The 24,999-nt window shown below is 38.0% G+C and overlaps 2 protein-coding genes across 4 annotated transcripts in view; both read left to right on the top strand.

Moving 5' to 3' along the window:
* Window positions 1–7,199, top strand: part of strip2.L (striatin interacting protein 2 L homeolog) — a 38,990-nt gene extending 31,791 nt beyond the window's left edge. Inside the window, exons 16-21 of the mRNA XM_018252794.2 lie at window positions 83–209; window positions 2,969–3,069; window positions 3,545–3,611; window positions 4,486–4,590; window positions 6,088–6,292; window positions 6,531–7,199. Of these exons, the coding sequence (XP_018108283.1) occupies window positions 83–209; window positions 2,969–3,069; window positions 3,545–3,611; window positions 4,486–4,590; window positions 6,088–6,292; window positions 6,531–6,781 (856 nt within the window). The 3' untranslated portion in view covers window positions 6,782–7,199. The remainder of the gene's footprint in view (window positions 1–82; window positions 210–2,968; window positions 3,070–3,544; window positions 3,612–4,485; window positions 4,591–6,087; window positions 6,293–6,530) is intronic.
* Window positions 7,200–11,673: 4,474 nt separating this feature from the next.
* The window catches only part of nrf1.L (nuclear respiratory factor 1 L homeolog), a 40,338-nt gene continuing 27,012 nt past the window's right edge, over window positions 11,674–24,999 (top strand). For all 3 annotated transcript variants that reach the window (XM_018252791.2, XM_018252790.2, XM_018252793.2), the window contains exons 1-5: window positions 11,674–11,831; window positions 19,054–19,297; window positions 22,635–22,749; window positions 23,763–23,889; window positions 24,636–24,776. In XM_018252791.2, the coding sequence (XP_018108280.1) occupies window positions 19,063–19,297; window positions 22,635–22,749; window positions 23,763–23,889; window positions 24,636–24,776 (618 nt within the window). In that variant the 5' untranslated portion in view covers window positions 11,674–11,831; window positions 19,054–19,062. The remainder of the gene's footprint in view (window positions 11,832–19,053; window positions 19,298–22,634; window positions 22,750–23,762; window positions 23,890–24,635; window positions 24,777–24,999) is intronic.

Raw genomic sequence — 24,999 nt, 5'->3', positions numbered from 1 at the left:
TTACCAATGTTACCTCAAACAGTTTTTGCTCACATTAGGAGGACGGAGGGTTGTGTAATATTTTGCTGTTTTGTTTCCAAAGGATAACTGTTCTACAGAGCATGAAGTTGGGAATTGATGTGAACCGGCACAAAGAGATAATTGTCAAGAGTGTCTCTGCCATTCTGCTGCTACTGCTAAAGCATTTCAAGCTTAACCATATTTATCAGGTGAGCAGTGAGATCTCTTTAAGAAAAACTCCTCATTGCCAGACCCTTCTACTTTCACCTATGAGCTCAGTATGACATGAATAGTTTGTACCCTAAACAAAGACAGCAAAATGGCGAGCCAGAGCTTGTAACTCTAGCATGGTATAATCATTTGTAATTATCTCCTGCCACTGGAACAACCTTCTGTTTTTATATCTGTCCACCAAACATTGGTTGTGTGTGATTGTTGTGGTGTTTAATATGAATGACCTGTAGGTGTCACTCTGTACAAGAATTATGTGTAGAGCTCTTGGTTCTCTGCCAGTACCCTCCTCCTGTCACTTTGCTCTTGGGTTTATCCTTTGATATGATCAGGAGTGAACTCCTGACAAAAGTTTTAAATTCCAAGTAGATCACAAGCAAAAATATATATGGCTAGTATAAATGGAATACTATGTATGGGAAAATATACTAGAAATGTGCATAAACACTATCTGAATAATATATAAATAAATACAGACATACCAGATTCCACAAACTGAAAGGAAACCATGATACTCTGACAAACCATTTACCAATGGGAGAAAAAGTCTAGGAGATTAGTTGCCTGAGATTAATCTCCTCTAGCAGGGGGTGATAATTCTTCTCTAAATACTTCCCCAGTGGCTAGAATGCAAACCACCTCTGGGGAAACGGAGGGCCACTAATCTCTGAGTCTGTCTTCCCCCTTAGACTGACTATCATGGTTTCCTTTCAATTTGTGAAATCAGGTATATTTGTTTCAAAATAATAGCTTCAGTTTAATTTTTGAATGGGACCAGATGAGACATTTTCTGGTGATGACTACTTAGCCGTTGCAGGTATAAGGGATCCCAGACATCTCAGTTTAACTCAGGTTTGTCCCCCTTTTTAATGCTTCATGCCCGTGCCCTGAACTTTGTTTTGTTTGGACACAAAATATCGTGGCTGTAGCTAAAACATCCTGGTTCTCAGTTAGAAACATGTCAAAACCTTTAAAAATTGTCCAATTTGCTGATGTTTAAGTAAATATCACTTACAGTCAAAGTTGTAGAAAAGTTCAACTGTGATGTCTATGGCTTTGGTTCAACATGGCTGCAATGTGGTGTGTGTTTCAACTTGCTTAAAGGGGATCTATCACAAAAATGAAAATTTAATATAAGCAATATAATATAAGCTAAAATAAGAGACTTTCTAAATATGATTAATTAAAAATTCTGTACCATTTATGAAATAATCATGTCACTCTTCACTTTCTCCCACAGAGCAACCTGCCTCTCTTCACTCTCTCTTCATGCAGTAGGTGGAGTCAGTTTTTGATTAAAGGAAAACTATATCCCCGAACAATGTAGGTCTCTATAAAAATATATTTAATAAAACAGCTCATATGTAAAACCTACTTCGTGTAAATAAACCATTTTCATAATAACATCTTTTTTTAGTAGTACGTGCCATTGGGTAATCATGAATAGAAAATTGCCAGTTTAAAAAATAAGGGCCACCCCTTGGGATCCCAGGATTCCCAGTGCATACAAACAAACATACAGTTTAGGCCACATGAGCCAATTAACAGACAGATGTATGTTTTTTGCTTCCACACTTCTTCCTGTTACAGTTTGAGTTGTAGTATTTCTGGTCAGGTGATCTCTGATGCAGCACACAGACCATCATGAAATGGTGGCTCAAGGCAAGACATGTAAAAGGGCAATGTATACCTAAATATATATATACCAGTTTGGTAAGATTATTTAATATGACAATTAATTTGAAATTGTTGGTTAAGTATTCATTTTGGGGGTGTAGTTTTCCTTTAACAGTAGGTGTAATACAGTATATCATTGGGGGGTTGCACACTTTGCATAGGTGCTTATTCTTAAAAAATAACCGGCTCTGATGGAAATCCTGGTGTTTGCCAGAGTCTGTTATTTGGTTAGCTTTTGGGTGTGCTGAAGTTGTTTATTTGAGTTAGCTCTAAAAACATCTGCTAAGACAGTGAGCTCCCCTAAAAGAAAAAAAAATCTGACCCAGACCTCAGCATGAAGAGAGCATGAAGAGTAACAGGTTGTGGAGAGTGAGGTACTGAATTAATTGATTTTATTTAGAAAGTGTCTTATTTTAGTTAGAGAAGAAGCTTATATTACATTTTCATGATAGATACCCTTTAATTATCTCTTATCTGATGTAATTTCTAATCAGTATCAATGCATAGCAGTAGGGATTGCTGTACCAGAACACGATCCACAAGGCTTCTGAGGATGTGACATACTAGTCACGAAATGCGTTAAGCCTGCTGTTTCCCTGCCCGCTTTAATGACTATATTTTAAATGGATCAATACAGTTTTATTTGTTTTATCAAGTTGATTTCACCGTGGATCGTGTTCCATTACAGCAATACCTACTGCCATGCATTGATGCTGATTGTTTGTTTCAATGGCCAGAGCAGTGAAGAGGGATTAACCGGCGAGTGAATGTTTTTGCTCTTTTTCTCCTACAAGCAGCGTTTACCATTTCTTTCTGATGTAATTTGTACAATTCTAGATTAAAACTGGTACCCCTTCTTCCTAGTAGATGATAATTGAGTCTCAATGCCAGCCTATAATAATGCATCTGGAATCCTATTCCATTCAAATTAAGAACACTAATATAAATAAATACGATTGCATCTAAAAATGCAATAGAGTTCACAAAATGATTATGATGCAGCAGCGTTACTCTGCTCTGCCAAGCATTTCTGCCTATTCTTTCTCTTTTTGCTCTGCAGTTTGAATATGTGTCCCAGCATCTGGTCTTTGCCAACTGCATGCCTCTGATCCTAAAATTCTTCAACCAGAACATTATGTCCTACATCTGTGCCAGGAACAGGTGAGAGCATGAACTCACTGCAAGGAATCAATACCATTAGATAGTGCCGATTAAAAATAGAAACAATTGCAATGGTATGAGGGCACAGTTATCTGGCTTAGGATATGTGTAGTGAAATGATTCCAGTTCCTCTCACCATCCCTTGCTCCCACCACTAATATGTCATATTAACTTCTTTTCTCTTTGATATGAATTATGCCTAATATACCTAAGTACACACGTTTATCTGCAGAGATTGGAGGTCAGATATATGCAATGGGGCATTACCATGGTCTAATAACTTCAAAGCTGCCTATTCCCAGGGGACCAAGCCTTGGTTATATCAGATGTGCCTTGGCCCAATAGCGAGCAGTTCGCCATATTTTGAAAGCAGCTTGTCTTTTGTGTACAAATATAATTGTTGTCCATGGATATTATTCATTGATTCTTGTGATAAGTAAAATTGTTTATTGATTTACACTTATCTTCATTCTAGTATATCTGCACTGGAGTTCCCATCTTGCGTTGTTCATGAGCTGCCGGAACTGACTGCAGAGAGCTTGGTATGAAATTAAGAGAAAAATTATTTATATATATTAAAGATCAGTACTGCCCAAACCCTATGATGACCTGGGGACAGCAAACGCAAGACTTTTCATTCATTGAGTTAATCCCTTTAATCTTATTGGTGTTGCAGCAGATACAGTCCAAGCGCAAAGCCATTTCAAACTGTGTCTGTACCCCCCTATGTCCAGCTGTTCCTGTGTAATGGATGGTATGATGTAACATATAGATGAAATTCAATTGCTTGAAAACATCTGACAATAAATTAATTATACTTTTAACATATTAGTTGGAATACATACCCCTTAAGTATTTTTATGTTTTTGTTGAGTGGTGTATGTGCTACACTGCATGGCAAAGCATGTGTTGATTTCCTGCTTCTTACAGTCCCATAGGGATGGAGACAAAATTTGAAAGCAGGAAAGAATATGTCTTTGTCTATTTTTTTCTGTATTCAGCATTGTTCTGTGTTTCTGTGGGTGCAGACCTACAGGGAAGTGCTGAGCTCAATTGTTCAGCCATGCAATGGAACGCATAATACTTCACTGTCAATACATAAAATTCCAGTTGTTGGAATGTACCCTTACAGATTGTTCTGTTGCTGCTTGACAGCCTGTGTTGTTTATTGGAGTAGGGGTTCCCCTGGTACTAAGAGATTTAAGACAACTAAAAGTCATATGTTTCCATTACTGCTGAAATGGCTATTTTGTGTGACCAAAGGTAGTGTCTTTGCAGCTGTTTTTGTATTTTGCAGCTCATTTATGGTTGTGTAAAAACACTTGTATAAATAAATATTTCTTTATTTGTTACAACATGCTGGTTTATTTCATATGGAGTAACATTTTTAAAAAATAATTGTTTATTTAAATTTAGGAAACTGGAGACAACAATCAGTTCTGCTGGAGAAACTTGTTCTCTTGCATCAATTTACTGAAGATCTTGAACAAACTCACAAAGTGGAAACATGCCAGAACCATGGTGAGGCCAGTTTATGTGACAAAGAAAACAGAAATGTTAGAGCCATGATTAATATACCCTGCCTTCCTTTCAAGAGACTTAGGGGCCGATTCACTAACTTCGAGTGAAGGATTCGAAAGTAAAAAATCTAGAATTTCGAAGTTTTTTTTGGGCTACTTCGACCATCGAATGGGCTACTTCGACCTTCGACTACAACTACGACTTCGAATCGAAGGATTCGAACTAAAAATCGTTAGACTATTCGACCATTCGATAGTCGAAGTACTGTCTCTTTAAAAAAAATTTGACCCCCTAGTTCGCCATCTAAAAGCTACTGAAGTCAATGTTAGCCTATGGGGAAGGTCCCCATAGGCTTGGCTAACTTTTTTTGATCGAAGGATATTCCTTCGATCGTTGGATTAACATCCTTCGATCGTTCGATCTAACTATCTGTGCTAAATCCTTCGACTTCGATATTCGAAGTCGAAGGATTTTAATTCCTAGTCGAATATCGAGGGTTAATTAACCCTCGATATTCGACCCTTCGAATCGGCCCCTACTTATGATATACAGAGTGATATTCTGAGACAATTTGCAATTGGTTAATTTTTTGAGCTATTTAGCTTTTCATTCAGCACCTCTCCAGTTTGCAATTCAGCAATTGGGTTGCCATGGTCCAAATTACCCTAGTAACCATGTATGCTTTCAATAAGAGATTCGAATATGAATAGGAGAGGGCCTGAATAGAAAGAAGAGTAATACAAATTAGCAATAATAATAAATTTGTAGCCTTACATATGAAAGCTGGCAAGAGTCACAAAAGCAAGGCAAATGACTAAAAAAAACTATATTAATAAAAAATGAAGGCCAGCTGAGACGTTGCTTAGAATTGGCCATTTATAACAAACTAAAAGTTAACTTAAAGGTGCACCACCCCTTTAATTGCCTTAGATTGTAAAATCTACTGGCTCTAAAGTGCCATAGCACTAAACTTGTGCCTACAATTTTACATTACTGGCTTTTTACTAGTGCCAGGAAGTTTATACATCAATTATTTAATTACTACTACTTGGTATGGATGAATGTATTTTGGTCCATTCATAGTTCCAGTTTCATACCTATTGCCATCATAATCCTGATTTCCATGGATTTAATGTAATGGGCCCTATTTCAATCTAACCTTTCTCAGATGATAACAATGTTAAGGCTGTGTGATCGGAAGAAGAATTCACTTAGTGAATACAACACATTGTCAACAATGTTATACTGTTATACTGTTATAATGTTATACATTATACTGTGATTTTACCTTTGTATTTTGCACTTCGCCTGATTCTTGTGCCTGGGAACCTTGACACACCCCTTGAGTTGACACCTAACCCCTGGACCAAATAATTCCAAAGGTGAAGTGCTCAATTCATAGGCCCTAAGAGAGGAAAATTTTGCACCCATTGCAGCTGTTTTTATGTTAACTAATTTTGAAAGTTTATATGACCCTTTGCTCTGCTGATATTTCAGATGCTGGTGGTATTCAAATCTGCTCCCATTTTAAAGCGCACACTGAAGGTCAAGCAGGCAATACTGCAGCTCTATGTACTGAAATTGCTCAAGCTACAGACCAAGTACTTGGGGAGACAGTGGAGGAAAAGTAACATGAAGACAATGTCTGCCATCTACCAGCTGGTGCGTCACAGGATGAATGATGATTGGGCTTATGGCAATGGTAAGTATCTTTCTCTGTATGGCAGGCAGGATCAATAAGAGTAAATATCACAAATATCTATGATAGTTGACCAGCTGACCAGTAAATGCTACATGCATAGTCAGACCAGTAGCAGAAATTAAACCTCTTATTAAACCAATTATTTAATCTTTAACTTTGTACATCTTAGTATAGTTCAAACCCACCCCCATTATTTAACTTCCAAAAAATGATGCCTTTGTGTATAATATTTCATCAGACATTGATACCAGGCCATGGGACTTTCAGGCTGAGGAATGCACTTTGCGTGGGAACATTGAGAGATTCAACAGTCGGAGATATGAAAAGAACCCAAGCTGGGAGTTTGCTCCAGTGGATAATTGCCTTCTAAGTGTAGTGGGACAGAATATGGATCTTCCAGAGGATTTTCATTACACCTACGAGCTCTGGTTGGAAAGGGAAGTATTTTCCAAGCCAATCCACTGGGAAGAACTCCTTCAGTACTCATGACAGCTCATTAAAGCAGAGACACAAAGGTGTTTTGATGATCAGTAATCAGCTAACTTTTTTCTGCTATGTTTTGTCTATGACAAAGCACAGCAAATGAAAAAGTATGAGCCATAGTAAACTAAATATATGTGAATATAATCAATGGACTGCAGGTATTTTAAAAAAAATTATAGGGATTATAAAAACAACAAATGTCTGCATGAAGCCTTGAGGGCCCCAAATTCAAACTCCCAGATAAGCAAATTAGGTAAATGCCAAGAAGAAACTGCTTACATAGCTGTGTATAGGATAAGGTATTATCTTTAACAAAATGTCCATAACTAAACAATGTAATAGGGCTCTTCAGCTGATTAAACAGAGACAATGCAATTTTCTCTTTAAAAGTTTTTTTCAAAGGAAAAAATATTAAAGGAATTCTGTCACAGGAAAACAGAATCAGAAATGAATTCAAAATGAATCCGTTATTTGTTCTGTTCCAGCAGAATTCTGCTCTGAAATCCATTTTTTTAAAGAGCAAACAGATTTTTTTTTTTAATTTAGAAATCTGCCGTGAGGCTAGACATGTTGTCAGTTTTTCAGGTGCCACCAGTCATGTGACTTGTGCTTTGATAAACCTCAGTCACTCTTTACTGCTGCGCTGCAAGTTGGAGTGATTTCGACCTCCACCCCCCAAACTCATCTGCAGAACAATGGGAAGGAAACTAGATAACAGCTCCCTGACACAAGATAACTGCTCCCTGGTCGATATAAGAATAGCATTCAATAGTAAAAATCTAAGTCCCACTGTGACTCAAACAATAGCTTATCTGAAAGCAGTTCCATCATAAAGTGCTGTCTCTTTCTGAAAGCACATGACCAGGCAAAATGACCTGAGATGTCTGCCTACACACCAATTACAACTAAAAAATACACTTGTTGGTTCAGGAATGAAGTTGTATATGGTAGAATGAATTATTTGCAGTGTAAGCAATATAATTTAGAAATAAGACTACACCATAACAATAATGGCAGAATCCCTTTAATGATGATTTTTGCCAGTTGCAATAACACATCTATTGAATAATGATTTTCCCTCAGACAAAAAAACAATGCCACTAGTCCTGCTTTGTAGTGCAGATGACTTTCAAACATATACCAAGAAAAGGGAAATCTTATTTGGATAGTCTTATAGTACATATTAGCACCTAAAATGGAAAATACATATACGTGGGTGTATCCGTGTGGTAAAGTATAAAAACATGGTACTCAGTGGTACCTTTGTACTTAATTTTCCTGGATCCTTTAAAGGAAAACTATACCCCCAAAATGAATACTTAAGCAACAGATAGTTTATATCAAACTGAATGACATATTAAAGAATCTTACCAAACTGGAATATATATTTACATAAATATTGCCCTTTTACATCTCTTGCCTTGAACCACCATTTCGTGACTCTATCTGTGCTGCCTCAGAGATCACCTGACCAGAAATACTACAACACTAACTGTAACAGGAAGAAGTGAGGAAGCAAAAGGCAGAACTCTGTCTGTTAATTGGCTCATGTGACCTTACATGTGGTTTGTATGTGTGCACAGTGAATCTTACGATCTCAGGGGGCGGCAATGGCACATTTGGCAATGGCAATTTTCTATTTATGATAACACAATGGCACATACTACTAAAAAAGTATATTATTATGATAATGGTTCATTTACATGAAGCAGGGTTTTACACATGAGCTGTTTTACTCAGTATCGTTTAATAGAGACCTACATTGTTTGGGGGGTATAGTTTTCCTTTAATGGCTTGCATGGTGCCAAGAGATTGGCCAATTGCTAATGTGGGGTAATAAGTGATAAGATACTAAAAAACGTTTTCACAACACTGTTTGTGGCAGCAATAGATTTGGCCAGATAGATTGAATGGCCTTTTACTGTATGAGATGAGCAGAAGCCTAAATATTGGGGTTCAGTAGATGTGATTGTGAATATTTGATTGGAACATAATATTTGTTCTCGGATAGAGAACTGCTTGAAGGAGAGATTACAACGAGTGGCGGTAAATGGAAACATTTTTTAATTGGACCAGTGTTATTAGTGGAGTATTGCCTGCCATTAGTCCTTTGCGATATCATTTGTTTATTGGCAGCCTTAAAGGAGAACTAAACTCCCCACAGTGATAAGTCCCCACTGACCCCCTTCCCTGTCTCCTCCCTGCTAAGTATTATCCCAAGTATTATCCCAGAAATGTGTCCCCTGTAGGATTACTGACCGCAAATGCAGAGTAAGCGTAGTAGAGCTCACTGGCGACACCTTCCGGCACTTCGGTAATCTTTGGGTCTTCTTCCGGCTCTTCTGCAATTTCCGTCACTTCCGGAGCATGTGCAGTTGTAATGAACCTGAAAACTGCTCCAACTGCCGATATGCCGCTCACTTTACGAGGATTACCGAAACGCCAAAGATGGCAGATGTGAGCTCCGCTGCGCTCACTCTGCATTTGCGGTCAGTAATCCTACTAAGGAAACAATTCTGGGGTAACACTTAGCAGGGGGGAGGCAGGGAGGGGGGCCAGCTGAGGGGGTCCAGTGGGGACTTATCACAGTGGGGGGTTTAGTTCTCCTTTAAGGGCTCATGCTGACAGGTGTTTTCACCCTGCCCTCCCCTGCGGTCAGTTTTCTTGCATTTCGAAGGGGCTAAAGGGGAGCACAGAACAAACGCCTATACTTCCTTATATTGCCGTACTCACACAGGCACATCCAAGCACTGAACACAGATGGAACATCAAGTTGCATTACACTAATTGGTTATTAGACTTGGGCAAACCAAGCCACTTATGACAATACTTTGTTTATCTTTAAATAAAAAAATAAAAAAACTTTTGGGCAAGATCTTAAATAGGTAGTATCCAAGTGAGAGATGTATACATGTGAAGAAAAACTCTGTGTCATTACAGGACACAAACACACTGCAGTTTAAAAAAATTAAAACTTTGACATTTGTCAATCTGTTTTTATAATTGGAATGATTAGCATACAAATGGAAATTCATAATTTTTATTTTGAATTGTTGGCTTTCTGTTTTTCTGCATCATATCCTTTTTCTTATCTGGGTACTTTGCCTGTCTTGAGAAAATCCAGAAAATGTGAATATGATTTCTGTGAATTTATGCTGATGCCACTATGACATCTGCCTATGAAACTATTCTGGTGGCCTTGCAGTTGAATATTGCAATCCATGAAAACTGCTTTCTTCCCCAATTCACTGTTTAAATTTGAGTTCTTCCCCTTATACCCTGCCAACATACTGTTTAAAATGATAATGATCCTTACAAATGTGATATAGTTCAGAACTTGTATAATCTTGAAACCAATGTGCCTTTTTATGTTCTTGTCTTATTAATACGCTGTTGTTTAAACATATATATTGTATTTGCAATAAACTCAGTATTAACTTGCCTTTTTTGAATAATAATGTGTATAATCATTCAAGGAAAACCCTGCCTGAAGCTTTTTTAGTATGGAAGTAAAGTAAGGAATGTGGTCTTCAATCTGTTGCACTGAGGTTTGTCATTGTAACAGATACATGTATTAATATGTAGTGGCAAGTCAATGATCTGTCTGCATGAACACCAAGGCCCTAATTTATAATTTTGCTGATGCTGCATTGAAAACAACCAGCAACCTACTAAACCTTTACTGGCTAGACCAGTGGAACACTGGCCAGAAGGCAACAATTGATGCCAATGTTATTTATATGGAAGATACAAATACAGGGAGAATGTTTTTTTTCAGTGAAGGTTGCAGCCTTAATTGAGTTGGTGTAATACTTGGCCTAGCCCTGGAAAATGTCCTGATATAAGCCCATATTGGAGTGTAAGGGTCAGGCCCGGATTTGTGGAAAGGCCACCAAGGGCCGGGACTAGGGTGGCAGGATTTAGGGGGCAGCATGCTGCTCAATCACACAAGAGATACAATCATTTTTTAAATTTCCTATGCACCAATCTCCATTGCTCTGGTCCTGATGATGAACATTTGCATGAATAAAGGGCAGGGGACAGGGGCGATGAACGGCAGTGGGCCTAGGGATGGCCGCAATGTAAATCGAGCCCTGGTAAGGGTTGACAGGGAGGAAAGCAGATGACAGTTTACATTTGAATCCATTTCCAGAATAATAACCTTTTTTAATAATAAAATTTTTGACTTCATAAAGATTTATCAGGCGCAATGTTGTGGAAATTCAGTTACGGGAGTCACTTGAGATAAAAGATACAGTTTGACAGGAGCTCTGTGGATTCTGAACTCACAAGGAGCCTGAACCCCGAACAAAGGAATCAGAGTTTTTATACACTTTGGAACTTAGGGAAAAAATATAAATATATAGGAAGTCCGGTACTTTTTTCCAAAAAATGTGGCAACCCTACACCTGGCCAGTATTTTACCGGCCTGACCGGTAAAAATGATGCTTGACCCCAATGTTATTAATAGGGAAAAAATCTAAATATACAGGAAGGTATATGGTATTTTTTTCCAAAAAAAGTGGCAACCCTAAGCACAGAGCACATAAAACAAAGAACTGCTCTCATAGCTCTGATCTCAAGGCCAGGGTAGTAGTAACTTAGGCAAATTTGAGAACAGAATCAATCCAAGTCAGGGGGGATCTGCATACATATTATTTTAGTATTTTTCAACAACAAAGCTGTGTATTGGCCAAAACTGTATATTACAGCATAGGAACATTTCTTATTTCTTTTTTTTTATTATTCCACACGATTAGTAAAGATCACAAAAACAAAGTAAATGTATGCAAACAAGGTTCAGCTATTTTCCGTCCTCCAATCAACAAGTAATAAGAAAAATCCAATTTCAATAGCAATGTTTGAAGATCGAGAAGCCTTCTCAAAATGGCGATCTTCTTAGGACGCCACGTCCCGAACCAAGCAAACGTCAGGACGGCAGTGACGTAACTCAGTCCTGGCCGTGTGCAGCGTGGGCTCCCGCAGCCATTGCAGTTTAGAGAGGTCCCCGCTCGTGTGTCACGGCGCAGGCTCGCTGTAGCGCAGCCGCTCTGAGGTGAGTGCCCTACCGCGCAATCTCCAGCTATCTCAGCCCTGCTGGCGCAGCCGCAACACGGAGCTCGGGCTCCGGGGTTCTGCCAGCAGCTCCGCCCCGTAGAAAGCCTGCCGGGGAGTATAGTGGCGACTGGGGAGTCAGCCAGAGGTTGCGGGGAGCAGGGAACGTAGAGAGGCTGCAGCAGGCCGCACTAGGCCCTGATGATTAGGCTATGGGGAGTCCATTATATATAATGGGAAAGGCTTGGTTATTAATGGCCAGTTGCTGTGCCTGATTTCACAATGGAGGCTCGGAAATGTTTATATGATATACTCAACTACATCTTATCTGCACTTTGCACATGCAGTGTTTGTAGCTCATTCCCTAGTGCCCAGTCTGTATGGCGCTTGATTTACTGAACCCCTACAATATGCAATGGCTCATCAGACGTCACACCGCTAGTGCAGGAAAGACTGCTTCCTTTGCAATCATTACTACTTATTATTCGTTTTATGGCATAGGGCAAGCCTGTCCGCTAGCAGCAGTAATACAGTAGCTAATGAAGCACCGAGTTCTAGTTCAGTAACAGCTGCTGCTCTGGGCCTAAGATCAGCACAAGGGGAGCCAGAACCAATTCACTTGTGTGTGCCATGTCTTATTATAACTCTCTGTAACCTAATAATGTGTGTGTGGTGGGTAAAAACTTATATTGAGCTTAATGTTAAATATATATTTTTACATATTTACTTTTTCTGCACAGTCAAAAGCTATTTTTCAAGTTTTTTCATTTATAAAATGACCCATGTGTTCAAAATATCATTTATAAATGGCAACACGGTGCCCCCCCCGTTCCCTGGCAGCCATTTATTTTGCAGGGTTTGAAGACGTTAAAATAACACATCACAACTTTTTATTAAAGAGCTTTCTAAAGTTAAAATAAAATTGAAGTGATCTCCATTAGATTCCCTCTCTGAGCTGTGGGGTTTTATTTTCCATTTTAAAAGATAACAGCAGTGTTTTTACTTGTGAATAGGGCACGATGAAGCAGCTATTGCTTAGGGTTGCTGCAATGGTCTTCCGACTGCTAATTAAATATGCAGACAGTGTGCGTATCACTCCCTCCCTTTACATATTGGAGCTGAAGGAGCTGCTTTTCTCCATTATTCCATTTTTAAAGTCTGATTAGCGTTCTGCCTTGCACTTATTTCTCTGCTGCCTTTGTTGGCTGCCCCCCTTTTTCAGAAATTGGACTTTGTAGCTGTTGAGTTGTAGGTCCCATTTTGAAGCATATACTTTTAATTAAAGTAATTTTATTTTGTTTCTATAACCGTTTTAAGGGACACTGTAATGCAAAACTCCATTTAAAGTGACAATAAACCCACTTTTACATTTTGCTCAGTGGAAGAATTTGTAAATATAAGCAACCTTCCTATGTGCACTAATTGTCAATCATTTTACAGTTATTTGTAACTAATTTCTATGGAAATGTCTCTCTCTGCTCCTTTCCTTTCTCTGCCTTGGTGGTTTTGGCTTTTGAAATAATGTAGCAGAAGCCACCTTTTTACAGTCCTCTTGAGCGGCATGCTAGACCGACTTTCTCCTAAATTGTTTCAATAGACAGTTGCAGCAGTGCAGAGAAGGGTAAAATAGTACAGATTTCTTTTGAAATGATGTCTACAAATAACGTTTAAAACACTGACAATTTTTGTTGGTTAGAATTATATTTTGTTTGTGTAGGCACTTTTTTTGGGGTGGGGGGGAGGACATATCACATTCTATTCAAAGCATAGATTTACTATATGTATCAGTAGCTCTTCAGGAAGGGGGGCATGAAGATAACATTGCTGTTCTCGATGTACCTGGTATCTACATCCAACATTCTATTTATTTCGGTGAGAAAACGAAGTCAGTCAGACATCATCGCATTTTATCTTGTCAGATGAAGACACAGCATGTCAGTGTTCCCTCTTGTCAGTCATGTCGGATGACACATCAGTTAACACATCAGATTTATATATCAATCCCATTACATTTTTACCCATGCGATTACATCACACTTGTAGGATGCCAATGGCTATCTGACACCATCCTGCACAATCTCCCGAGTAGTTTAGCTCTAAAACTAAATTTAGATTTCCTTTTTTAATACTGTGGGATGTGTTAATAGCCATTACAATATACCGTATAGCAGGACTGAACTTCAGTAAGGCACTTTTGTCATTTGATTACAAACAAAAGACTTCACATTAAAGAGAATTGTAACTCAAACCGACCACTATTGTTTATTTAAAAGTGGCAATATCTAGAACTTTTTTGCTATATTACAATTCTAAAAAACAGAAGAGCTGCACCTTTCATTCACACTGTTTACATTCAATCAATAATCTGCCAGTTCAGTGCTTTTCCTGGCTGCACAGAAGAGCCTGGGTGGGCGACTCATCCCCTCATGTGTCATTGTTCTAAATCTGCGCTACCAAGGGTGACAAATCTCCCCAAAATGTAAATAAGTAAATCCACGATGATAAAACATACACAGAGCTTCGTTTCCTTATGTTGCCCAAACTTACCTTGAAAGCTTGCCGGTGGAAAGTATTACGGGGAGATTTGTCACCCACAGATTTAAACACAACTGACAAATCTCCCTGTGTGACAGTACCGTAAAGGTAACTATTATTTGTAGCCCAAACTGAAACCAAGTGCAAAATATATTATTTATAATTGCCCTTATAATTGTGAGGATATTTTTAAAAATTTTATGACCCTTTTAAATACTTTACCACTGAAATGTCACACTTTAGACATTGCTCATCATTAACATTTGTCCTTGCTTCAGTGAAGCTAAGGCTAAAGTTACATTGAGTGGATCACCCACCCATGGTCACCCTTCCACTACTTTCCTGCCTACCAGTCGCTTACGGCAAAGTGACCAGGAAACACTTGTGTATATTTGTGGCTTGAAATTTGCCCTGTATGTGCATGGGTGGGACTTAAGCATTACAGTCTGATGTCTGTATTGTGTTCAGATACATTGGGTTCAGTTTCATCAGAGGCTTATTACCTGTGGTGTATTTTTAGAGTGGTAGGGAACTGGAACAACCCTCGGGGCACTCCTCTCTCTTTGAGAATAGTGAAAGCAAAATTGCAGCACACACTATAATATGAGACTCTAACATCCTTGATAGACTCAAATGAATAGTGCAGACAGCTTCAACATTGTGCGAAAAAGTTTTTGGAACAATGTCTACTCCAGGTACAATTATGTTAATAGTGCATGCTCCTTTATGGCACTTAAAGGAACAGTTCAGTGTGAAAATAAAAACTGTGTAAATAGGCTGTGCAAAATAAATAATGTTTCTAATATAGCTAGTTAGCCAAAAATATAATGTATAAAGGCTGGAGTGAACAGATGTCTAATAAAACAGCCAGAATCCAACTTCCTGCTTTTCAGCTCTATAACTCTGAGTTAGTCAGCGACTTGAAGGGGGGCCACATGGTACATTTCTGTTCAGTGAGTTTGTAATTGTTCCTCAGCATTCAGCTCAGATTCAAAAGCAACAGATATGACCTATGTGCCCCCCCCTCAAGTCTCTGATTGGTTACGGTCTGGTAACCAGTCAGTGTAAACCAAGAGAGCTGAAAAGCAAGAAGTAGTGTTCAGGCTGACATGTTATGCTTCAAATCACTCCAGCCTTTATACATTACATTTTTGGCTAATTAACTATATTAGAAACAATTCCTTTAATTTCAATTAGCTGTTATTTTATGTTTCTCTGGTACAAATTTGAATATTGGTACAATATTCATCACTTTTTACCAGCCACTCTCTTGCCCGGGAGGAAGGGTCTGCAAGTCTGAGGTGCGTCATGGGTGGAGTTGTGGGTGGAGTCTTGTGGACCTTGGGCGGAGTCTTGTGGGAAGTGGGCGGAAGGATGGGGATAGGAGTGCGCCGGGCCCCTCTAAAGGTTTTTTGCAGGAGGGCCCGGCACACTCTAGTTACGCTACTTCTGTCGCTCCTCTGCAAACAAATGCATCAGCCTTGCTGCCAAGGCAATGAAATTCTGTACTATGCATGCACCAACCCTGACTAAGGAGTACAAACTGGGAAGAGGCAGAAGATCGTGACTCATTCCTCCTCATAGTTTTTTTTTTTTCTGTTTTGAAGGACACTGGGTGACGTATCAGTGTAGGTTGCACAAAAGCATAACACCCCCAGGAATTTTAACCTTCCTTTTTCTTTAATAAGCACCTTTCCAGTTCTATATATAACACCAATAACTGTCTTTAGGCTATATAGAAAATTGCCAAATTAACAATCAACTAAAGCCGTGATAAATTAATATATGAATTTGATGACCCAATCATTTGTGACATAATGAAATAAAATAAAACAAATGTTGATAGGATAATAACCTACAGTAGTACCCCCATTTTAGATTTTTAGGGGACCAGAATAAAATGGTGTACAACAAAGGAAAATGTTAAAGCATAGAAATGCATTTTATATTGATGTTGACCACAAAAAAACCTGTGTAAAATTGAGGGTTCATCATAATTTAGATTTTATGAGTGATAAATTGAGCTGCATTAATTCACACCAAATTAATTCATGCCCTTTAAAGGTAATCAGTTGTTGATATAACTCGATTTATATTAGATACAGTAGAACCGCGATTTTGTGTTTTCCAGGGGATAGTGTCAAAATGACAAAATAAATACAGCGAAAAACAGCATCCCTTCCCCCGTATATTGTAAAATCTGGTTTCTACTGTAATTATGAACCAAAAAATGCCTTACTTCTAATAGAATAAATGTTTGCATTATAGATACCCAGTGATATGTAGTGGTATGCAATAATTTTAGACCTGTATGTTCTGTATTCATTAATACGATTCCCATCCACCTAATACAGGTATGGGATCTGTAATCTGGAAACCTGTTATCCAGAAAGCTCGGATATACGGAAAGGCTTTCATAGACCCCAGTTTATCCAAGTAATCCAAAATGTAAAAAATTATTTCCTTTTTCTCTGTAATAATAAAACAGTACCTTGTACTTCATCCAAACTAAGCTATAATTAATCCTTACTGGAGGCAAAACCAGCCTATTGGGTTTAAATGATTTTCTGGTAGCACCCCTATCTACAGAATTTTCGAGGTCTACTGGAAGCCTCTGTATGAGGCAGTCTACAACCGGATGACATATTGTATAGATTGTTGAGCAATTTCTGAGAAGGAGGAAAGTTTGTGTAGAGGATTGAAATATGGCTTTTTAATAAAATGTTCAAAAATGACCCTGATGACCATGTGACTTTTAGATTGGTCCATAGTTGAGAAGCAGGAGGGCTGAGAAACCGGAGGTCCACCAGACCAGTCCTTCATGCTCCTGGATGTCCAGCTTGTTTGAAACAATGAATTGGCTGTAGAATAAGCAAGCACATGTCTGAGAATAAAGGCTTATCCCACACTCCTAAAGCATGCAGGCGGGATAATTGACTTCTCATAGGACTGGCCCTATTATATGTGAATTTGATAGGGGTCTTAGATTGTAAGCTCCACTGGCAATTTAGAAACAATACTATTTACAAAGAGGAATAAAAGGGCTGTTATCCACTGTTAAGCGATGGTTTAAATATTCTAGAGAAGACATACATTAAACAAATGTTAATATTCAATCATATAAAAATAGATTTGAAACCCATATTTACTTAAATTGGGACCTGCTGCGCTTATTTTTTACAACTGGGTGCAGTTGTGATACTACTTATCTACTACTGGTGTGGGAGCACTGCCCCGATTGCATATTTATTATTTAAAGCTTCTGTGCATGCCTCTTGGGACACAGAACAGTGCAGTCTCAAGAATACTGGTTTTTAATGGTGGAGGATGGGTAATGTAACTGATTGAAGATGAAAGAAAATGTGGAAAACACGTGGAGGAGCAGAATTAGCACATTTAGAGGGAAAGTGGTAGAGAACATTGGGTAAAATATGGGAATGCTTGCCTCAGAACTTCAGTGTAAAAGTACATTTAGGGGTGTCTTTTAACATTGTTCAAGCTTGCAGCAGGGCAGTTACCTATTTCAGCATTTTAGACATTTGCTTTCATTATTGTTATTGCCCTAGAAGATCGATCAGCTGTTCATTAGTTGCCATACCATTTTCAATGGAGCACATTTATAACATATTTGAAAATTGCCTTGTTTCATGATATTGTAATGAATAATATTGTTGGACAAGTGCCTCTCTGATCCCCTTCTACTGTTACATCTGGGGGTATTGGCATCTCTGTTTCCTGTGGGATTCATTTCCATACAATGATAGATGTTTTGCACTGATGTGGGGCAATCGGGTCTAGTTGCAACTGGAATTTCAGCTCATGCTAATGGTATTCAGTTGGGCTGAGGGATCTCTTGCTACTATTGCAGCAAACCAATTCTGTATGGACCCCACTTTATCCACACTAAAGTCTTAAAATCTATGCCAATTATAATGGTTGAATAAAATGTTTAAAATTTACAGCAATATCAGCTGGTTAAAAAATGTGTTTAAAAAATATGCTATAAGAATGGAAATGGCTCGGTGTGTAGTCTAAATGTATATATTTTCTGATCTCTTGATTTTCAACTTGGAGTTCCATTACCTGCATTGGCCTTTGGCCAAATGCTTTTTATACGTTCATGGAAGTCCTTGGTGATTTCTTGCATTATATTTTACACAAGGGATACATTATTTGATATATAATCATATCAAATATATGTTATAACAATTCTTCAATAGCTCAATTAATTTAGAAATAGTGGGCTATAGTACACTGGCTATTTTGATCACTGCTACATCTAGTAGTAGGTACTAGTAGCCTACTGACTTGCCATGATATGTTCTCAGGCTATAATCAACCTTGACGGGCAACCCATTGGGAATGGCCTGGATCTTATTCAGAGCTTTCTGGATCATGGTTTTCTGGATAACAATTCCCGTATCGCAATTTACTTTATTCCTGATAGTTAATCTTTTTGTTTATGCATAAGTATTGTTTTTCCCAGTAAAAACAGCTCTGTCTTTCTTTACAATCTGCATTCTTTATGTCAGAAATTAATTAGTGTGCCACTGCTAGATCAGTGATCCTCCAGCTGAAAGGCACTGCTTTAAATGCTAATAAAAAATGATAAAATGTGATCTAAATGTAATCTTTACATAACAAGCTATTGTATATTAATCATCTATAATGGTTGTGCATCTTTACAGTAAACAGCAATGGAGGACCATGCAGTTACCCAGACAGACAGCTTAACCACCATTGAAGCCCATACAGTGGCCCACTCTGTAGCTCAGCAGGTGCAACAGGTCCATGTTGCCACATACACAGACCACAACATGCTGAGTGCTGATGAAGATTCTCCATCCTCTCCCGAAGACACGTCCTATGATGATTCCGATATCCTTAATTCCACTGCTACAGATGAGATTACAGCTCACTTAGCTGCAGCAGGTAAGGAGGTCATACTGTTGTTTCATACATTGTTAATAATTTTGTTTAATATATTTGCATATGAGCATTTACTATGTCCATGTTTTGCTTTGTGTAAATGTGTAACCATCTTTGTAATGGGCAAGTAATATATATATATATATATATATATATATATATATATATATATATTTCCATTGTTTATTATTTGTGGTTTTTGAGTTATTTATTTTTTATTAAGCAGCTCTCCGGCCATCTGGTTGCAAGGGTCTAGATTACCCTAACAACCATGCATTGATTTTTATAAGAGATTGGAATATAAATAGGAGAGGCCTGAATAGGAAGATGAGTAATAAAAAGTAGCAATAATAATAAATGTGTAGCCCTGCAGAGCATTCGATTTTTAGATGGGGTCAGTGTCCCAGATTTGAAAGTTGGAAGCGTCAGAAGATGAAGGCAAATAATTCAAAAACTATAAATAATGAAGACCAATTGAAAAGTTGCTTAGCATTAGCTATTCTATAACATACTAAAAGTTAACTTGAAGGTGACCCACCTTTAAGAAATGTTTGGGTGATATATCCTCTCTTGGGAATTGGTCAGAATTTATTGACAATAAAATAATCACACTTTAATGTTTAAGGGTAAGCATTGGATTCATAATGTACTTATTACTGTCAGAAAATGTACACTTTTATGACAAATCTGTGAAATGCAGTTCTTCATTTTATTTATATTGTTGGTGAAACAGGGGAATCTCTTAAAGCATGCACTGCACTCACAAGGCATGCACAAACAATAGAAAACAAGTGTTTGGATTATTTCAGCGACATATTATTAGCTTTCTTCTTACAAAATGTACACTGGAAGCTTTAGACACACTCTGTGTAAGATTTAATTATGTAATCTGAGAGCCTCAAGTCAGCATTTAGAGAATTACAGCTAAAAAGAACATATGTCATGCCTGAAATTCTAAAGTTTGGGTTTTGCTGCATTATTTTCTATATATAATAACGCTAATAAGCAAAAACCCAAAGGATTTTGTCTAGGGTGGGTTCCTTTAATATAAATAATTATTTCTATTTAATGGGATCATAAACAGATGTTTTAGAGAATAAGAAGACACCAGAGCAAAGAGTCTGTTGATAAACGTCTTTTTTACACTTGATTTGCAGCAATACTGAACAGGGTGAATATTTCAAAAAGTACTATGAACAGTTTGCAGAGTTACGTGCCATCCAATGGCAGGGCTCTTTTTTTATTTATTTTTAAGGAGAGGATTGCAGTTGTAGTGGCATTTCAAAAAGTATGTGAGAAATTTACAAGGGCTCATTTATTAAAAGCCTTAAATGCAGATGCTAAAGCCCTTAGGGGTGCAAAGTTGTACCTCATAGTACATCGGAGGCATAGCTTACATCCAAGTCATAGCTGCCCATGGGACACCAGGTGCATAGTGCTGTGGAACAGAGCCCTGTGCTTAAAGGGATCCTGTCATTGGAAAAAATGGCTTTTTCAAAACACATCAGTTAATAGTGCTACTCCAGCAGAATTCTGCACTGAAATCCATTTCTCAAAAGAGCAAACAGATTTTTTTATATTCAGTTTTGAAATCTGACATGGAGCTAGACATTTTGTCAATTTCCCAGCTGCCCCCAGTCATGTGACTTGTGGAGAGAAATGCTTTCTGGCAGGCTGCTGTTTTTCCTTCTCAATGTAACTGAATGTGTCTCCGTGAGACATGGGTGTTTACTATTGAGTGTTGTTCTTAGATCTACCAGGCAGTTGTTATCTTGTGTTAGGGAGCGGTTATCTGGTTACCTTCCCATTGTTCTTTTGTTTGGTTGCTGGGGCGGAAAAGGGAGGGGGGTGATATCACTGCAACTTGCAGTACAGCAGTAAAGAGTGATTGAAGTTTATCAGAGCACAAGTCACATGACTTGGGGCAGCTGGGAAATTGACACTATGTCTAGCCCCATGTCAGATTTCAAAACTGAATATAAAAAAAATCTGTTTGCTCTTTTGAGAAATGGATTTCAGTGCAGAATCAGAGCAGCACTATTAACTGATTCATTTTGAAAAATTGTTTTTTTCCCATGACAGTATCCCTTTAATGCTTGCCATAGGAACTTAGTGCAGGGCTCCACTGTTCCTTACTCCTATTGTCACCTCTATGTGAAGGACTGAAAACGCCACCTTCAGCTTGTGTAAAGCTGGCCATAGATGTGCAGATATACTTTCAATATCAGACGAATGATCGTGCGGTGCAATCTCCTGACCTGCCATTAACCATTCAGATCAAATAAAATAGTAAAAGAACAGATCAGACAATGTTCTGCCCCTAACAGCAATCGTACGACAAAAGCTGGTGACGTTCTCCCACTGATATCGTCAGATTGGCAATACATGCAGAGATATTATTGGCAGCCGACAGAAATCTTCTAACCCATCTGATCGACTGAACGACCGATCTCTATGAAAACTGTTGGGACACTCCACACATGGTTCGAAAATTATACGAAACGAAGATTCATATGATCGAATCTTTGCGTCAATGGCCAGCTTAAAGGGGTTGCTCACCTTTGAGATAACTTTTAGTATGATGTAGAGAGTGATATTAATTTTTTACTATTGAAGGTTTTTGAGCTATTTAGCTTTTTATTCAGCAGCTCTTCAATTTGCATCTTAAGCAATCTGGCAACTAGGGTCCAAATTACCCTAGCAACCATGCATTGATTTAAATAAGAGACTGGAAGTCGAATAGGAGAGGGCCTGAATAGAAGGATCCGTATTACATTTGTAGCCTTACAGAGAATTTTTTTTTTTTTAGAAGGGGACAGCGACGTCCATTTGAAAGCTGCAAAGAATCAAGAAAAAGACAAATAACTATATTAAAAAATAAATAATGAAAACCAATTGAAAAGTTGCTTAGAATTGGTTGTTCTATAACATACTTAAAGTTACTTTAAAGGAGAACCACCCCTTCAAGTCTGTGTCCTCCCAAGAAAAAAAACTTGGGATAAATATGGTAGGGTGGGGGGGAGAAGGATATCTAAATAAATACATACCTACATAGTATTTCCCCACTCTAATAGAATTGTATTATTTTTTAATGAGTTGTTCACATTTAAATTGACTTCCTGATTTCACTTGTTTAAAGCAGCCAGATTGCACTTCATCATATGAATAAACAAACAACCAACCGCAGACTGTATGGCATTGGGTTACAGTGGATACAGAGCAACCTTTGTTTTTGTGTATTTTTATGTTAGACAACAGTTAATGCATTACATTATTTGGATGGGTCTTAAAATACATTTTAATGCTGGATGCAATAATTCTGTATCTTAACGATTTTCAGGGCCTGTTGGAATGGCAGCTGCAGCCGCTGTGGCAACCGGAAAAAAACGAAAGAGGCCTCACATATTTGAGTCTAACCCTTCCATTCGGAAGCGGCAACAAACACGCCTTCTCAGGTCAGTTATTTCTGGGAGGTTTTTAGCAACTTTCATATCACTAAATGTGTTCTTCCTGTTTAGTACTTTTTTTTTCCCCAAGTATTGCTGACTTTTTTTTTTTATGTTATCCTAAAGTGTCCAGCAATAATAAGGTAGTGAAAACCATTTTAACCAATGTCCAAAATGTATGTTTTCACAGAAAACATATAAATTCATACATCATGTAACTTTTTAGCTGCTGAAAATGCTGTATTGTGCCTCTCCCTGTCCTCATGGTTGGACAATAACAATTTGAACACACACATACACATCTCTTCAAAACAGTATAAAATTCCCTGGTGGACTATATTACTAAGTTGATTTATTTTGAATACAGGTATGGGACTTGTTATCCAAAATGCTCGGGAGCTGGGTTTTTTCCGGATAACAGATATTCCCATAATTTGGATCTTCATACCTTAAGTCTACTAGAAAATTATGCAAATATTAAATAAACCCAATATGCTGGTTTTGCTTCCAATAAGTATTAATTATATCTTAGTTGGGATCAAGTACAAAGTACTGTTTTATTATTACAGAGAAAAGGGAAATTTTTAAAATTTTGATAAAATGGAATCTATGGGAGACTTTAGTTTAATTTACTTTACTTTGTTATTATTGCCAGTAGTGGTGTGCAGGCTGACCCTGACCCATCAAATGATGCAGAAAGAAAAGAACTGTTGAATAGCTGGATTTCGGCATAGAAAATGGCAATTATTCATACTTTTTGAAAAAACTGATCATGGTCATGGGTATTTTAGGGGTTTCTGTGTTTTGTGGGCTTCTTAACCAAATTTTGGTTTGGAAGCCGGAGTTCCCCTTTAAGGTGATGGGTCCCCTTTAGTTGCAGCACTTCTTTACCACCCACAGACGGTTGGCTCCAAAAATTAACTGTGGCACAAATGTTTAAATTTTTCACTTTCAATTTTGTATTGTAGCCTGTGTTCATTTACTGTATTGTCCTGATTAATTGTTTTATCTTACTGATTTAGGAAACTGCGAGCAACACTGGATGAGTATACTACTAGAGTAGGACAGCAGGCTATTGTCCTGTGCATCTCTCCATCCAAGCCAAACCCTGTATTTAAAGTGTTTGGAGCCGCTCCTCTAGAGAATGTGGTATGTTTCAGAATTGAGAACAAAGTAGTCCGTAGTATTAGGGCAATGAAGCACGGGACATTTTGTCTGACGCTGTCATCTAGCAGAAAACTACAGCTAACAAGGAATGTAAACAAAGATGAGAGGTCTGCCTCTCACTACTACACAGCTCATGTTGCACCCTATTTACATTTCACTGAGCACTGTCATGAGTATTTATTTAATGATCACGATATAACATTGATAATTATTGAAAGTGGAAACATTACCACCATATATGTGTCACTTAACTGCTAACTAAGTTCAAATGTTTGCCAGTGCAAACCATACTTAGTTCAAGTTTGTGATTGCTGTAAAAAAAAAAAAAATGTTTATGAATGCAGTGCTGAGCTACAACTGGTAGTTGATTCCACTAGAATACTTTGAGATATTGCATGCAAACTTAGAACTCTTGGCAATGCTGGGGGAATTATTTTCATATAATGGCTATCATTAATGTAGACCGTAGACTTTCCCTTTCCTTTAAAAAATATGTATGTTGATTTAAATGGAACCTCATTTGGCAGCATTGGGTTACCCAGTGTTTTCTACAATCATCTTGGCTTCTGTGATGAGTGATATTATGAAAAATGTATTATTTCCTGCCTGTAGTTTTAGCTGAAATTCATAAAAACGTATATATTTTTATTAGCAGTGTCTAAATCTGGGGCTGCCTGATTGCCTAACAGGGTGCTACAGTGTAATTTTCAGTCCTCTTTCTCATTCAGGTTCGCAAGTATAAGAGCATGATTCTGGAGGACCTGGAGTCTGCTCTGGCAGAACATGCCCCTGTACAGCACGACATAAACTCAGACCTTCCCCCTCTGACTATTGATGGTATACCAGTGTCTGTTGATAAGATGACACAGGTGAGGAAGATGCTGTTAGTACTCTCAGCATTGCTGTCTCTTAACAGTTTGTGAAATGGGCATTGATAGTGGTGCTTTGGCAATATTTTTTCTTTTTTATGTTGCATATCTTTTTGTGATCTTTTTCTGCTGTGTCTGCGTATGTTTGAGTTAACCTCAAAAATCCCTGCCATAAATCAAGATAGGGCATCTGTTTGACAGAAAGCAAACACAGTCAGTGTTC

The sequence above is a fragment of the Xenopus laevis genome, chromosome 3L, assembly GCF_017654675.1.
Source record: "Xenopus laevis strain J_2021 chromosome 3L, Xenopus_laevis_v10.1, whole genome shotgun sequence".
Lineage (NCBI taxonomy): Eukaryota > Metazoa > Chordata > Amphibia > Anura > Pipidae > Xenopus > Xenopus laevis.
The sequence above is the reverse complement of the archived record's forward strand: the minus strand, read 5'-3'. Positions and strand labels throughout refer to the sequence as shown.